Source organism: Malurus melanocephalus, unplaced genomic scaffold, assembly GCF_030028575.1.
Source record: "Malurus melanocephalus ecotype Western Australia unplaced genomic scaffold, MMel_1.1 scaffold_50, whole genome shotgun sequence".
In the NCBI taxonomy this organism is placed as follows: Eukaryota; Metazoa; Chordata; class Aves; order Passeriformes; family Maluridae; genus Malurus; species Malurus melanocephalus.
In genome coordinates, this window is record NW_026623282.1 from 2,820,556 (window position 1) to 2,838,469 (window position 17,914).

A 17,914-nucleotide genomic window follows, 5' to 3' on the forward strand; every position below is an offset into this window, starting at 1 on the left:
CAAGTACCACTCTACAAASTGGTCGGAAATAACTAAATGCTCTGGAGTGGCAAATGCTATTTTAAATACATTGAGATATTCTTGTATTCCCTGACATCTGATGAACCCCTTTTCAAGTGCAAGATCCGAGCTCCTGAAGCGATTTTCTAATTAGTCCCCTGCGCTCTCTGGAACTAGATCAAAATATCCCTGGCAGAGAGAAAGCATTCTAGTGCAGTCCTGCAAGGCTACATTTTTCCTCAAAGAAGCCTTCAGCTTTTCCAAGACATTGCTGGAGAGAAAAATTAAAGAATGCATTTGATGTCTAGSAAAGCTTCAGCGCTTGGAAAGTGCCTTCTCTGAAGCATCATCTTTTTTGAAATTTATCAGTCAGAACATGCTGATTTAAAAAAAAATACTGTGCTAATGACTTCAAAAACAGTTTTTYCTCAACTAAAATGATTTGTGCTACAAGAACAAACTTGTAAAATTCATCCACAGCTTAGAAGAGAATTCCTGCCCACGTTGTACAGTCAATTCAAAAGATTCTGGTAATGACTTGCATACAAARTCATTAAAGAAAATTAATCTGGCTTTTCACAAACAAAATACTACAAACATTTCTTCATATTGTTTGTACTTCCTTCATTCTTTCCAGCCACATATGCATCAGGGACCATCAAACCTCTTRTAGTTGAAATGTTACAACAGAAATACTTCAGATTTCTTCTTACTGCCTAAACATTCTGGTCTACTAAGTACAATTCTGGCCCTGCATCTAACAAATCATGTTTCCATAATTGAAGAAAGGATAAATGAAACAAATCCATATAAAACTTAAGCTATCTTAAATCAAGGGAATAGGCAGAASTAAGCACAAAAGGAAAAAAGTAGTCATTTTAAGGTAGAAAATTCACCCTCCAAACATCATGATTGACCCCCAAAGTTTTCCCCTGCTTTTTAAAAAGCAAGGGTAGTATTTTGTTTGTTAAATTATGATTCATCAATTAGGTCTCTTTTATCATGAAGAAATCCCTTACATTTTTGGCATGGTGTGAATTAGAGTGTAATTCCTGATTTCAAAATTAATTTTAATATTTACTTACCACAGTCATCAAGAAGTATATTCTCTGGCTTCAAGTCTCTACAAATTAAACAATAGAAATGTGAATTAAATAAAGGCAAAATTATTAGCCCTCAAGTTCAAATAGACACATCAGAAGACTGAATACATAAAATAAAAATTTTTGGGAAGAATGTCTCTAGAGTTGACATTCTAAATGAGAGACAATTGCTCACTAAGAAAGCTAAGTAGGTTTTTTTCCCCGCAAATATTGATAAAATTATACTCTATAGTACGTGTATTCATGTTAAAGTTCCATTATTTTGTAAGATTAACTATATTAAAATGTCAGAAAGATGCTCTGCTTCTCATGATTTTAAGTCTTGACAATCCCTATAATATTAAAAAATTGACATGAAATGTAAGATTACAGTTCAGAAAAAAACAGGAGATATTAGAATTAAAAAAAAAACCTAATAACACTAGGATTTGACACACTTGTTCACTTGTTTGAAGGTTTTCTTGTAGGCAAATGGCTAACAAATTGGGCCTAAACACAGGGCTGCAGTATAGGGTCTTCTGTTTTGTTTGGGTTTTTTTTGTTGCTRTTTTGTATTTTAAACAACCAGTTTCATTTTCACTTGGGCAATGTGAAATGACCTACTTGTAGCTGCTGAAATCTCTCACCCCTGCTTCCCTCCTACAGGTATGCCAAAACACACTGTGTTATATTGCAATATTGGCCAAATTCTCTAGGCAACCACATCCAACCATCAGCATAAGCCTGATTCAGTCTGGTCMTGCCACCTCCCGCTCTGTGTCTTTATGTGTATGTTGGTCTTCTAYTCTGGGGAGGGAAAAGACTAAGACTCATTATATTGAAGTTCTATTTCAAATATTCTTTGAAACCAGGGATACTTGGTGTTACACAGCAGAAGTATAAAGAAAGCATTCTTGGTCCACCACTAAATTTATTTTGCTTGTTCTGTAATATTAATGCATACCAGGGTTTAAATGATGTATGTAYGGAGACAAAACAGCATTAAAATCATACAATCTCTATTGCAATGCATAAAGCTTCTGATAGTTTCATTAATTCAAAAGCAATAATATGTTTATGGGAGGGACCTGAAATAAAACTAGAATAAAGTTTTTCATATGGACTATGACTATCCTGTTACCCTTGTGAGCATAACATGCAATGTAGYCAGGGACTTCTATTGCCCTCTCTGAACTACTTTGTAGTGGGCAGGATTTATTCAAATTTATTTATTTGAATTATAAATTAGTTTGTTTTGTAAATCATCATTTACCTTCATTTTACAAACRAAACTTGAATCAACTTTATACTGTTTTAAAATATACCAAGCAYCTAGGCCTAAACTAACAGTAAGAAGACATATGAGTAATTACAAAGGATATGCCATGAAAAGGACAACTAAACAWTTTTTTTTGTTTCTTTTACAATGAAATCAAAATATAAATTTGTTTTAGTAGAAAACAAAATATGTTCATTGTTGAACAGACATGGAAAAGTACGAGTAACTGTAGGTAACACTCACCTGTAAACAATTCTCTCCCTTTGCAAATCCTCCAGACCACAGCACAGCTCTGCAGCATAGAAAATAGCCCTTTCTTCATCAAAGCCAGGATTTCCCATATTATAKATGTGAAACTTCAGATCCCCTCCATTCATTATGGTTAATACTAAACACAGGGCATCTTTCGTCTCGTATGTATAGGATAAACTAACCTAAAAATAGGCAGGGCAAGAACACAACCATTATTCATTCACAAACCCCAAAACAATTCACAGATCTTTTTTCCAATACAATCATCTTATGAATCCTTTTTTCAAAACAGAGAGAACAAAACATGCAAGTAGAAAATCACACCTGCAGAGAACTGGAAGACACAAAGGTATTCAGACTAATTTGCCTGCATACACAAATAATATACACAATACAAAAGCATAGTGGCAGATCTGTTTAGATATCATAGAGCTCCAGTTCTATGGAGCTGAAAATGCAGTTATTGATGATGCTCCTCAGCCGCATGGTACCTGCATTACTCTTTGTCCAGACATTTAGGAGCTTATACCTAATTTGATTAGTGCCTCAGGAATTATGCACTGCCAAACCATCTTCCTGAACTTCTACAAGACTCAAAACTGCCCTAAATTAAAGAAACTCAAGATTTTAMATCAAATGTGTAGCTTCTATTCCTACCCCTGCTTCCTCCTCAGGTAACTGCGTATTTCCCTGATTTAGAACTTGCCAACAGTAAAGACTCAGTAMAACTCTTTACAGTCTTCTCACTGTACATGAGATATGGTGCTGACAGGCCCCACGAAGCACCACTTTTTTAAGGTTTTAGGTAAAAGTTTTAAAGTGCATTTAAAGTTTTAAAGTAGACTTGTAAATYTTAAAAACCCACTTTATTTAACACAATGTAATACACTAAAAATGCAACTAAGTTACAAATTCATTTTCAGTAGGAAAAGCTATGCTATGCAGATGATCAACTGGTAGGATCTTCAAAATTATCTACAGAGATTACGTAACTGATACTAAGAGCAATGGAATTCAAACATACTTAGTTTACATTAGATAAGTAAGCTAAATAAAAGAATCAGTAGAGTTTTTTTACTCAATAATTTTTTTTTAAATTCAGAACAAGTAAATAAAAGCCCTAATTCAGTAATAGGTACAGACTCTTTCTTCGGAAGCATAAATCCAATACTAAATAATAAACTAAACAAATATAGAAATCAGCTACTCAAGGCAAAGATTGCCATTTAGTGGTTTTAACTGACGTATCCAGCTATTTAAGACTATACTTGTGACAGAGGCATGACAAGTTATCTACCCACTTCAAAACCAGTATTACTGCAAATCTTAGACATAGATCTTGTCTGCTGCATGAAAAACCCACCACTGGATAGCAAGAGGGAAATAACTCATGCCCAATTTTATAAAATKATTTCAAATCCAAYGTGAATGAATTAYTGATCTACAGTATTTCTATATGCTRAGAAAAATGTTACTCAAAAATAGAAGTTTCACTTTTATAGTAATTTATGGATCAATTCAGGTACTCTCTGGGTTCAGTTTCAATCAATTCAAGCCCAGAAGCCTCATGCAAAAATAACATTAGCATATTTATACCAGACCATAATTTACAATTGTTTAAAATATTAATGTATCTGGCCAGCAGGTTCTTAATTTTTCTTTTAGCTAGCAATATTCTACAGGGTTCTTTTATTTTAATAGATAAAGTTTTTCAGAAAATACATACATACATATTTTATACATATATATTTATAAATAACTTTCCTCTAAGAYAGGAACTTTAAAATCCTCTATGAACAGCAATGTAAAATTTATAAGTAAATGGATTTTAAGCCAAAGAAAAATGCATTTAAAATTAACATTTAAATGACAATATTCCAATTTAAAAGYAAACMTTACCTGGGGTAAGTTTTATTTGGYATATCTTTGATCATTCYAACTTCTTTCACTGCTTAGTWATTAGGGCTACTAAAAGACCATAATTTACATAATAGCATCAGGTTTAAGTATTAAAACTCAGCTTTCCATTACGTGGGAGTTCCATTAAAAAGTTAATTGTTTCACATCCAAGACACCTCTTTAAGCCTTGGTACGCAGCAAAGCAACATAACCTGAAYGATACACAGTTAAAATCTCATGTTTATCCTGAAATATATCAGCAACAGACTAACAAATGCTAGGAAAATCACTTCAGATGATAAGGATTCAGGGGCTTCGGAATGCTGAAATACAGCCTAATGTTCTGGATGTGAGAAATAAAGCAGGTGGATCAAAAAAAAAGCCTCTGCACAGAATTATTCACAATCACACACAAAACATACTTATTGWATCAATCATTTCTCTCTAGAGTGATCCACTTTCTAAATCAATTTTGACAAGTCTTGTGCCTCCAAGTTCCTGGAAGAGACTGTAATGAAGTAAACAAAGTGAGATAAATTTTTGAGAATAAGATCAGAARGAGATACTTACTACAAACCTACTATTCACTTTTTCTAGAATTCTTTTTTCATTTAGAGCCATTGATTCTCCTTTCCTCTTCTTTATTCTCTTTTTTTCCAGCTTTTTGCAAGCGTACATTTTTCCTGTTGCCCGTACTTGACAGGCACAGACCTACAAAATGAAGCAAAGTGTGTCAGAGATGCTAGAGGTTTTTTCAGAATTTTTATTTTAAATAAGACAAAATTTTATTTTCTTTTCAAACTCTTTAATGCTCTCAGAAATGATGGTCTGTAAGCATCAATACAGAGCCTTCGCTCATGAAACAACCTTAAAAATTCACAAAAACTGTAASAGAAGTAGAAGAAGTGATTATACAGAGGCAAACACGTTTCTGTTGGGGGTTGCATAGTTTAGTAACACTGTGAATCTTGTGTTACAATTCAAGTGATACAAATTACTAAGGTAACAGTATATCTTGGGACAAATATTCGCAGAACAATCAACAGGAGAAACCTAATGGTAATTTAATAGCACTCCTCTTCAATATAGGGTAGGGCTCTGGTTAAAATATGTAGAAGGGATGAAATTTAAAGGAATTATGAACAGAATTAATAAAATCTGTAGATTTTAAGTTCATTCATATTCTACATAATTAGCAAATAGAAACTAAATTTCATTGCCAAATGAAATTTCAAAATAGAAGCAACTGTTGTCTGTTAGTTKAAGTTTTCTGCAGCTTTGTGCATGAGCTAGAATTCTTAAACTAATACATTGAAACACTTTCTATCAACAACAATTTGCCAGTTGATGTGTCAAATGCAGATTGATGGCGACAAGATTAAACAGTSTCTCTTCTGTATTAACCTTCTTTTTAAGAACTGCCTTGCAGAAAGATACTTCTGTACTCACCTCTCCAAATCCACCTTTGCCTAGTACTCGGTAATGCCTAAATGTGTGTTTGGTTACTGGCTGCCTGATTAACAGAAAGAAACAATTACTGGAACGGGAATAACAAATATCAGTAATCCCTCCCTATCCCGAGGTCTGTCTTCATTTTCTTCGTTCTATGACATACTTCTGAGCAAATGTTACATTAACCTCATGTAGATGTACTACAATAAGCTGAATTTTAAACTAAAGGTGTGCTCTGCTTAGAAACTTGGGCTCCCTCATGTGGTCACCAGGCATTCCCAACAGTAGCAAGAAAACCTGGTCAATTAGCCCCTTTGCTGCCCACAGTTAGACACTTCTGTGTTCTTATCACAGTCAATTTATCACCTCCCGTGGCCTCCCTTAACTGACATGCAGACTGCATCTCAATTGGATCATGCTTACAATGCAGCATTTAAACGTTTCTGATTTTACTTTGTTTTCTCAAAAACAAAGAGTTGTGRTATGCAAAAGCAGTTCAAAAGCCAAATTATTAAGGTATTGATGTAGTGGAAGAGATAACTGGAGGCAGTAGAGCTGTTGACCATTCTATGCTAAAAACTTCTAAATGTGTCAGAGGAGGGCTATTACAAAAGTAGTGGGGTTCCTGTGCTTTGCTTTAAATGTGCATTCACTGTTAATGGTAGCTTTGCTCTCAGGACAACACATGGAGGTTCATTTAGTACAGAATTTGAGTAACTTCCCCTTTTCTTACTGGCTTTTGCTACCAATTCAGTAAAACAAATACATCAGATAAGTACAGTTTACAACAAAACCAGTGCTCAAGCAGCTTTATGTTTGAATATGTGATCACAATACCCAAGGGAGCTGAATTGGAATCAATTTGTAATAATTTCAGCCTTCTGAAAGAGTCTGAACGCTCATTCATTTGAAAGTCTAAACTAGATTCTGATATATACATATGTAACTCTTGCTATCATGTAATTGCTAGATCTGTATCTRTACCACCCTAAAAACTCGTTAGTTATCCAGTCACTTAGTGGGTTATAATCCTAGATCAATTTACTTATTAACCACTAATTAGATCAAATTTGAAACTAAAGGATGACAGCATTCCCAAGAAAGATTCRTATTCCACTTCACACTTGATACCAAACATTACAGAATTTGCAYTTACCTAATACCACTTACAGACTTAAGATTTACCACTTAAAGTCTACAGATAGCTGCATTGAAGTATTGTCTCTCGCTGTCTCATCAACACCATCCTTTACATCTTGTCTTTCAGATCATAATTTCTTAGGCAGTCTCATTCAGCATTCAGCTCTACAGCTTTTCTAGCATAAAAATCAAAATTTGCCACAAAGGAAAGCTAAATTATAATGCAAACATTATAAATAAACTTACTTTTCCAGCCATTTCCACTGTAAAAATCGGGAAAAATACACACTTTCTTGGTAAGCTTCAAAAGGTCTTTTGCTCAGGTATTCATGGACAATTCTAGCAAGAAAATAAACAGAAAAATAAAATAGGTCTTATTCTGAAAAAGGCTGCTATCAGTCTAGCCACATATATGTAAATATATTGATGAAGCTGTAGGCATAAAAACACCATCAGTGTGCTCTATAATGGTTTTAACCTATATGTCTCACAACGTGAGTGCCTGTCATAGAAAACTGTTCTTGTCAAAATACTTGTGAAGGCCAAACTATTGTTACTTGTACTAACTAGACACTTTGGTCTCTGCATTTTTATTGTCTTCAAACACRCCTACATATCAGCCTCTCAGCATCTATTTTACACATTTACAACCCTGCAAATATGACCTCTGAAAGTACGTGGTCTCACACATTCTTTGGAGACTGGTAAATAAAATTTTATTCTAGGATTTGCAGTTGAAGTACTAAATGCCATATCCAAACCTTGAACACTAGGTACCTTATCACTCACTTAAATGAAAAACAYCAAGATGGAGGTGGGGAGGGAAAAAAATAATTCAAACTGTATTCAGGTATTTATTGGACAGAGGAAAGGGAATGACCTACATGAGACACTCCATTTTGAGACATGTTTTACTAGATGCTCTCACACAGCCCTTTCAATCTTATAATCTCAGGTTGTTACAAAGCATGCTTATTTTTGTTGCCAGGGAGATGACCCAAGCAGTGACAAAACCTGTAGTCATCCTTCAGACATGATCAAGCATGCCTTGAAGAACCAGAAATATTACAAACCTAAAGGCTTTAGAAAGACATGTAACACTCATAAACATGTACCAACCCTCCAAGAAAAGCCTTCCCTGCTACTACTGTGTGATATAACACTTCATGTCTAGAGAACAAAACCAAGTTGTAGTGTTTTAACTACCACAAGTGATCCTCTGATCAACCATCTTAATGCAGCATAAGTKTTGGCCTCAGTGAAATCTGTTCTCAACAACACTAAATGGCGTAACATTGTTCAGAAACCTTTCAAGCTCCAACCTATAACTTCCAAGCTATGAAGTTATAGGTTTCTGAGTACCTTCATCTTGGAAGAGAAGCCATTTTAAAAATAAAAATACAATAGAGAGAAATATTATTTAACTTACAGAATTCTTGGTAGCAGACAACAGTGTAATTTTAAACAAAAGTAGCAATAAAGAAAAAACTCTGCAAAAGTTAAACATCTAAATCACATCTGAAGGAAACCTAGTCCTTTAATAAATCTGTTCCAAATTTCTTATCTGTTCTCATTTCAGACACCAAACACAAGTATAATAACTTCACCTTTTATTTTTCTTACAAGCAAATGAATTTCTATTGTAATTCTCAAATTAAACACTAGTCATTTTTAACTTACTTAGTACAGTCCATAAATAGATCCTTAGAAGGGTTCTTTTCCAGTCTTGCTTTACATTCATTTACTGTTTCTTGAGGTATTTCTGGCAAGTGTGCTGCAGACTTAACATCATAAAAAAGAAAACAACACAATTAAAGCAATTTTGTAAATCAAAGTTAAAATTTTGTTTCCAAAGTGAAATTAAATCTTTTCACACAGAAAAAGGAATGGTTTGACTAARGAGAAAATCAAGGATGTCATATTAGAGAAAAAGTTTTATTTATTCCCTGTTACTGAACAATGATTGAAAGCTATTACAGTTATTTACTATTTCAGTACCTAGGGAAACAAACTTGGCAATAATTCATTTTTTTTCCATAAGTGTACCATCACAAAAGCGAGTTATCTATTTGGCTTGGCAGGATGTAAAGAAGGAGAAAGCTTCCAAGCCTGTATTCGTGCTTCCATTTCAAACCTGACCAAAGAAATTTGGTTTTTTTTTTAAAAAAAAAAATGCACATCACTTATGATAGTTTCAAAGAAATTCTCAGAAGATGKGGAAAATTTGGATTCTACCTGCTTTTAAGGCATCTTCAAGACATTATGTATAAGATGATGAAAGCAAGAGAAGCATAAGAAGCATCTATTCATAAAAAGCAAACATCTAATTTTTTTTTACCGACAAAAAAGCTTCCACTGGATACCAAAAAAGATCTCTGGATAAATGCAAAAAATCAGCTATTAATGATGTCTTGGGATGGTTTTATGATGCTATTCTATTCCTGATCATCTGCTTTATGCCCAGAAATGGGTTCTGTAGCTTTGTGGTGTCTGGGGGAGGGCAGGAGCCAGGAAAGCTCTGGCGCAGGCTTTGTTCGAGCTCTCATTCTCCYGTGTGCTCAGCTTGCTGTGCCAATCCCACACTGCATTGTTGCTTTTAGMCAGCTTGGGTTTTGTCAGCTTAGGCAAGAAGTTTTTCCCTGGACTGTAGCAGCAATTCTTCAGTGACTTCTGTTGTTTCTTCTTGGACTGCTCAGCTTGGCTTTTGGTCCAAGATCAGACCATCGGCAGGAGCTGATCCATGCAGACCAGCAGGGAAGCCGCAGGGACATCCCACCTTGGCCCAGTCCTTCACAGAAGCTGAACCAATGAAAGAARGGACTCTAAATCCCCCAGCTTCATCTGCTGCAAGGAGGAGACCAATCTCAGAGGTTCACCAGGTTCCCATCTCTTTTTCCCCCAAGGTTCTCTTCCCCCCAAGACAAAGGGCCGTCCKCCATTTTGTTCCTTCTCACCACGTGCTTGGTAGCTTTTCCCTTCCCCTGGAATTTTGAATTTGTTTGTTCGGGGCAGAGGGCGGGGTAAGGTTCTGAAGGTTCAGTGTCTAACAGTCATTCATTTTTTCCCATACCCTGCAGGCACCTTGTTTGTTATATAAACAGTTTTTTTCACTTTCATCCAGAAAATTCATTTTGTATCAGTGGGAAGAGAATGCTGAAAGCCTTTTTTTASAGGAAACATTCATTCCAGAGGGTTCTCTCCTACAATTGTCTCTAAACAGAGACAAATTATCACCATGGGAAACAGAAAGAACAGAAAGAAATAGAATGCCCCAGAAGAAAACAGCACTTCACTATGTGAAAACCTGCAGTCATTCTGAGACTTCACCAACCAAGGCCACACAGGAGTCTAAAAGACTTCAGACTTCTTCAGACTAAAAAAAWTTGAGTTAATGTCCTTTTATGTTTTCTTTAAGTGTTAAATAGAGAATGAACTGTAATTTTAGTAGTTACACAAGCAGAGATCAGTCAAGTTTTCTGCTCAAGTTGATTAAGCAGAATTTYATAAGGCAGCATACCTCAGAAAGACAAAAATGGGACTAATGAAGTTTGAAAGTCAATTTACTAAAAACAAAGCAATCACTTAGATCTCTCTATTTATCTGACACTTAAAAAACAATTGAGAAAATACTTTGCAATATATTTACCCCATTAGTGAAGTACGTCTCTAAAACTTTGAGGCCACAGTCTATACGCTTTTCATCTGAAGAWACCTCATATTCTGCCTATGGGAATGGAATTGAAAATTTTATTATGTTCACAGCCATTTGGCACTTAGGTTTTTTACATGATGATAGGTAAATTTTATCATGAATAACAATATACTCCTAATACAAAAGGAACAGAAGGTTATATAGTGAAACATGTATGAAGAACAGTCCTAAGGGGAAAAAAAAGGTGAAATTTAATCTTAGGAAAACATACAAAACCTAACAATTAGTCTAAATGCAATTACAGAAACTGCATCCTAGGGGTTAAATTAGATCAATTACAATGAAATAGTATTTACATAGTATTGTAGGACAGAATGATTCAGATGGAAAATAATTAAGAGTAYAATAATCAGCTTTTTCTTCACCATACTTTTTTCCCTTCATGTATTATTCTTTACTACAGTCTTGGTTAAAACCAGGAGGAAACTACTTTCTACAAGCTTATAAATGAGATATAAACCAAACCCTATTTCATTTTCCAAAAAAGTAAAACTGAGTAGATACAAATTTTTACATTTTTAACTTAATAACATCTCTGACATGTAGATACTGACATGTAGAAAAAGAGAATTGTGCAATACAGTGCATTTTGCAGATAAACAATTGGCAGCTGAACAGAGCTCCAGAAGAAAATAGTTATGGGAGAAAACCCACAACCAACAAATCATCACACAGACACTAYGACTGAAAACCTCAAGGACTGCTTACTATTAATAATTTTAAAGAATAATCTAGAAGCAGATATCAGAAGTTGMAAAATTTAAAGAAAACACAAAATTTGGGGAAAGATTAATTAGACAAGTGCAATCTCAAACAGCAACRTGTATTAAGTTCGTAAGCTAGGCCAAAGCTTATTTCACATTTCCGAATGTGAATGCATGCATCTAGGAACAAAGAATACATGGCAGACTTCCAGAATGGAGGACTGTATCAAACAAAGCAACAGTTGGGCATATTGGGATAGCAATCATTAGGAACCTCATTGGAAATGTTAAGTAATTGATCTAATCAGAAGTTATTTACCTTTATAAAGAAAATCAGAACACTAAAACATGACAGTTCAAGAATCACACACACATACTACTGGAAATAACAGAATCCCTGATTTCCAGTTCTGCAAGTAATCACCACTAATCCACTGACTCACTACTAAATCATCAACATCTTTTTCAGCTGAGACATTATGGTATCACYCACTTCAGCACAGTGCTCAAATCCATCAATCCAAATGCAAGCCATTATTTTTGCTAGTTCAATTCCACAACAAGAAGTCTAATGGTACGGAATTCTTCTGCAACTACTAATCAACCTGAGCAGGTCAGAAAGTTMATCAACCTAAAGTTCAGCAGTACACTTAGCACCTTTAACACTAATTTCAAATATACAAATAGTTAGGCACACTGTTTTAAGTGGATACTGTAATTTAAAAGGAAGTTTGAGAGACAGGCTTTCAGAATAATTCTATTACTGCTTGGGATAAGAGTGAAGTTTGAGCCATCACCCATTCTTTTTCATATGTGAGTAACCTTGTCCCCAGCTAGTCAAATGAGTCACTAGATTGGATAACTGCAATTCCTCACTTTCTGTTCTGCCACTTATATTCAATTATTTCACAACTCTTCTCTCTGTAAAGMCAAGCTGACTCCACAATTTTGGATCACACCTTCCCAAGAACTGGAGCTTACCAGTCTTAGTATTCAGTACAGGTAGACAACACAGTATTGTACAACCTTGATTTCGGACTCCTGAAATGATCACAATGCTGAAATCACATCGCTTCATGTACAAGAGTCAGAAAACTCTATTAACTRAGAGATGCGAGCTTTTTAAGGCTACAACATTTCAAATGTTAAACAAATTTTAGACTTCATCTTTTGGAAAATAAACTTTCTGACATGAAAAGTTAAAATGGGCAAACCCCAAGGTAAATACCCCACCACTTCAGGTTTTCCCTCCTGTATTGCCTTACAAAAAATACCAAGGGAAAAAAACTCTCAACCCCCACAAAACTTGAAAAAGCTTGCCGAAGTCTCCTGCTGAAGTCTAGTCCACAAAAGGGAATCAGACTAACGCAGGAACATTTACAAGAAATAGTAGGTATTTTACCTCACATCCTTGATCAACACAGTATGCTAGTTTCAGATTATTAGAGTCACCAATTAGTGATCTTGTTCCAATTATTTCCAGGCATATCCTTCACCATGATTTTTCAAATGGAAGTTAAACAGTAAATTTAAAAAAAAAAAAAAAGTAAATTTTGATAACCATACCAGGTTATCTCAGCCATGCCAGTCTTTGTTAATTCACCGAAGTGTTGCAATCCACACAACATTATAGACTGCATGTTTCAAAACAATTTAAAATTTTCAGTTAGTGTAAAACACTTACTTCTTAGAGACAGTTTTACCTGAAAAATTACATCTGTAGAGCAAAGACACACCTGCCTTACAGTCATGCCTAAGATTTTTTTTTTCTTTTTTGTGCTGCCAAAGATTCTGCTACTTCTTATCAAAGCTTTTAAGGACTAACATGTACAGAAGCTACATGGTAACTAGTACATTGTAATTAATGTACCATTAAGGGCACATCCACAGCTGTCAATGCACTCATTAAGGGCTGTGGTTTACATTCACTTTGGGATACCTGCTCCACTGTTCTGGATTTCCATTCAATCCTTTCTGTCTTCAACTGTCAAACTGGTCTCTGGAATCTGGTGCTAGAACAGCTCCTGGGAGTCACAAAAATGAAACATACCTAGGCAATAGCCCAGTTGCATGTAGATTCATTGACAAATAGAAAGCAATTCCACTTATTTGACACTCAAATTCATTTTAGCTAATCTAGCACCTCAGTTTATTCTCCCATGGGGGAAGGAAGATATGGTGAAATGGGGGCCACAGCAATAATCCCACATACTTCCTTACACCCTGCCTCTTTCAGAACCATCTTGCATTCCAATCCTGTATTTTGGGATGCATGCAAGCACCAGCAGTACCTTACTTCTGTCTTCTTTGGTCATTTGCTCTCTGAATGTAAGAACAAAAATGGCTGGAATGAGAATTGTTCTTTCAGCAGCAATCTCAATTTAAAACTGTGCTTTATTGCCGTTGGATTAACTGTGAGGGACAAAAAAATCAAAAGCTCTGAGCTATTATTCTCTCCTCTTAAGGGCTTTTCATGCCTGCCTAATCTTCTCATTACTTTCCCCCTCCCTAAGAGGGTTTTGGGCTGAGGATTTTTTACAAAATATAGCTGTGGGCACACTTCCTTCCTCCCCTCATTCTTCAGCATCAGATACTAGTATGTAAATATATCAAGACGAAGATATCCCTTCGTCTCTAAAAATCTGGTTTTTTTCCTTCCATAGATGGTTGCTAAATCTCCATCTCCATTGTATTGTTTTTAATTAGTGCATGCTGTCTAGCCTAGGGCTTCCATGCAAGTTGCAACATTTCTAAGTCTATGTTTATAACATTTTGAAGCCTGAGTACAGCAAGTAATATTCATTATACAGACATCCTTCCAGGCTCTAGAAGCCAAGCAGTATGTCTTTCTGAAATTACTTCTCTCTTTCCCATCATTCCCATTATTGCAGATCTGACTAYACCAAGATGGCAGAGATTTGATAGCAAATATTAAACATTTTTCTTTAAGCAACAGAGACAGTTTTTTGACATCCATCAGAAGTTACGGCTTTACAGCTGGCAAAGAGGAAATCACACTATGTTCTCATCTATGCAGCATTTGGAAACAGAGGTGTATAGAGAAAATTAATAAAATGTAGGCTAACCCCAGTAGGCAGCTAAACCCCATACAGGTATTGCTCATTTCCCTCCACTAATAACCAGCAGGCCAGAAGTGAGATATCTTGCAGCTTGAAATAAAGACAGTTTGATACAGCAAAGCTGCACGTACAAGCAAAGCAAAGTAAAGCAAAAAATTTATTCATTTCTTCCCATCGGTAAGGAGATGTTTGGCCATTCCCAGGAAATCAAGGCTTCATCATCATGTGTAACAGCTAGCTGGCAAATTTTAACTTCCCCCCTTCCTCTTTCTTTCCCCCAGCTTTTATTGCTGAGCACAGCACCAAATGGTGCTGTGATACCCTTTGGGGTCAGCAGTCCTGGCTGGGTCCATTCCCAACTTCTTGTGCGCCATCAGCCTCCTCACTCCTTGGGCAGCTTGAGAAACACGAAAGGCTTTGCAACTGTGTAATCACCATTCATCAAGAACTAAAACATTGTTGTTATCAGTATTGTTTTGGTCTAAAATCCAAAATATAGCACAGCATGAGTTACAATGAAGAAAATTAACTCAACTCCAGAAAACCAGCACAAAAATCAAATATTTACATACAAGAATGTATAAGCAACTGCCTACTGATAGCCATCATCCATTTCTCATTGCTTACCACTGCATCCAGAAATTCAATGCATCTTTTCAACTCTGGTCTGGAATCACAGAACTGTCTGAAGAGAAGTCTTCCTATTGGCTGTTTGTCACAAAGCTGATTATAGTCTCTTTCTGGGAAAAAAAAACCAATATGCAAATATCTTTATTTTTGTTTTTGTAATACAATGTAATACATTACTCCCATTTGAGGTCAGACAAACAGCACTAGAAGTGAAGATTTTACATTAACACATTTATCAAAGATACCATAAATACACAATGATCCCAAAGAAAAGTGAAACACACTTCATTCACATCTGTGTCTTATAGACTATCCCATTTACTAAAAACACATTGAATTATATATTTTGAGTTCCATTTAGGTTAGGGTGCAGAAAGCAATCATACAATGAAACAGCAATACCAAAACAAACAAGACTGTTTGGAAAGAGGGAATTACAAGATAATAAGAAAAAAGGTTAAAAAAGCTATTAGAAGACATTAAGGAAAAGGGTAAAATATATTACCATCAATTTATAATGTGATTCATTTTTCTAATTCAAGGTTTTGTGTATCTATTATTTAGGAACAGTTTTCTTTAACAAAGAAGGAGCTGTGATACAACTTTAATCTTCTCATAAACTCTCCATCATATTAGAATTTTAATAGCTTTTTATTTTTTGCTAATTAGCATTTAGAATCAAGACAGAATCTTTTCCATTATCAGCACCAAACTCTTACCCTTCTCATTTAAAAGAGTCAGACAGAGCATTCATTCYATGGAACACTCACCGATGGAGCACCGAATACCCTCACAGTGACTGACAGGGGGCAACTTCAGCATCTCTTTCCATTTTTTACTACGTCCACTCCGTTTGCCTGGAAGAAAAATATGAATAACATAAAACACAATACTATGTCACAATAAAATGAAACATAACATTACCAGCATAAAATTAGGTCAGTTCTACACATGTRTCAGACTACTTTTCATGCCTAGAAAGAAATCCATCGACAAGGATATCCAAACCAGTAACAAATGAGATATAAAAGGACTTCTATGTAATTWTCATGTTTCATGTAAAGCCTTTTCCAAGACAAATATTTCACATTTTGGCTGTGTATGTAGAATATCTCTGCAGAGAAAAGGCAATTATCTAGGTATTTTGAAAAATCACAAGACTGGAACATCAAAGACTGAACCAAAATAATTTTAATAATTATCTCTCAACCGTGGTAAGGAACAGAAGAAAATAAAGCTGAGTAACAAAATACCAAGAACAAAGTTCTCAMACACATTTTTGGATAATAAAGTTGTATATAAATATTCTCTCTTTAAGGGCAGTAAAGGTAGTAAGAGTAGACCCCACTAATAAATGAGAGGGTATAGATCAAATACTCACCATTTATCTAGACCATACAAAGACAWGAAGAACTTACCTGCTGCAGAATTTAGATATTTTCAATGTTTCAGGTTTCACAGCAATAATATTGAATTTGTATGGGTTTTTAAAAACTACCACAGTATTTTTCTCAGTTTCTCAACAAATATATCTGCTACATTTTCTATGTTATATTGGACTTTCAGAACATTACCCTGGCCAATTTCATTTACAGAAGACATGCATACTTATCAACAAAGCAGAGATAGAGACAGGAACATACACATACTTTCAGATGCAAAATATTTCCGTGGAAGAATAATTTTGTGCTGCAAARTATTTTAAAAGAAGATTTTACTAAGTGATGTGATCAGATGCATCTCCACATGACAGAGCATTAGCAAATCTGCAGAAAAGCTTTCTAACCACACCAAGGCAGCATGTACTTTTAACCACAACGGGAGAAAAAGGAAGGGAGTTACCCAATGTAGCCTGAATAGAAACTGAGCAGCAAACGGTACCAAACCCTTTCTGAATTAAATCGTTAGRGTAAAAGGAACTAACATCTTCAGAAATACAAAATATCTATTATCTAAGCAAATATCTAAGCCTCTCTTTACTCATACAGCTTCTTGAAACATTCTACCACAGTGGTAGAGCAGTTCCTATTTAATGTACCTTGGATTATATCAAATTTACACCATCTTTGCAAACAGGAATATTGGCATCTTACTGTACCAGAACAAATAATRAAACTGCAAATACCAGCATCATTAAAACACACTGATATTTTAACAAAATATTTTTGATCTTAAAAAGAAGTTGAATATATGCTTGAAGAAAACTACATCACACAAAACATAGAGCCTCTCTAAGAAAACTGAACACAAAGGAAAACAAGGAATATTAACATGGATAGCCTAGACACAGACATTGAATAACAATGCCTGGGTATAGATTACGTGATCATGAAAAACAGTGAACAGAAGTGTCAGTTTTAGCCATGTAACTGAAAAATACACTAAGCTGCAAGGTCCACAGAAGTTAAATTTCTTGTGATAGAAACTGCCCAGAAGAACTCAATTGTGCATGACCAGTACTGATCAAAAATTATAAACTGACCCCAAACTCATATCACAATCCTGTTTGGAAAATGTAAAATGAACTGTGATGTATATCAAGAACACYATCTTCTGAAGCACTGTCAAAGAAAAAACTCAACTCATCCCAACCCCCCCAAAAAAGGAGAAGATCACAGGTGCCTTATACTTAAAGTCCCATACAAAAAGTGCTGTATTTTGCCTAAATATTTGGACAGTTACTT

The 17,914-nt window shown here is 35.1% G+C and overlaps 1 protein-coding gene across 3 annotated transcripts in view; it reads right to left on the reverse strand.

Annotated features, from left to right (window-relative positions):
- GRK4 (G protein-coupled receptor kinase 4) overlaps positions 1-17,914 on the reverse strand; it is a 34,859-nt gene that overhangs the window by 8,500 nt on the left and 8,445 nt on the right. For 2 of the 3 annotated variants that reach the window (XM_057365285.1, XM_057365287.1), the window contains exons 2-10: positions 16,001-16,087; positions 15,228-15,340; positions 10,751-10,828; positions 8,785-8,885; positions 7,351-7,443; positions 5,962-6,025; positions 5,083-5,223; positions 2,605-2,795; positions 1,086-1,123 (exon numbers count right to left, since the gene is read on the reverse strand). In XM_057365285.1, coding sequence (XP_057221268.1) covers positions 1,086-1,123; positions 2,605-2,795; positions 5,083-5,223; positions 5,962-6,025; positions 7,351-7,443; positions 8,785-8,885; positions 10,751-10,828; positions 15,228-15,340; positions 16,001-16,087 — 906 coding nt within the window. The remainder of the gene's footprint in view (positions 1-1,085; positions 1,124-2,604; positions 2,796-5,082; positions 5,224-5,961; positions 6,026-7,350; positions 7,444-8,784; positions 8,886-10,750; positions 10,829-15,227; positions 15,341-16,000; positions 16,088-17,914) is intronic. The other variant, XM_057365286.1, reaches the window with a different exon arrangement.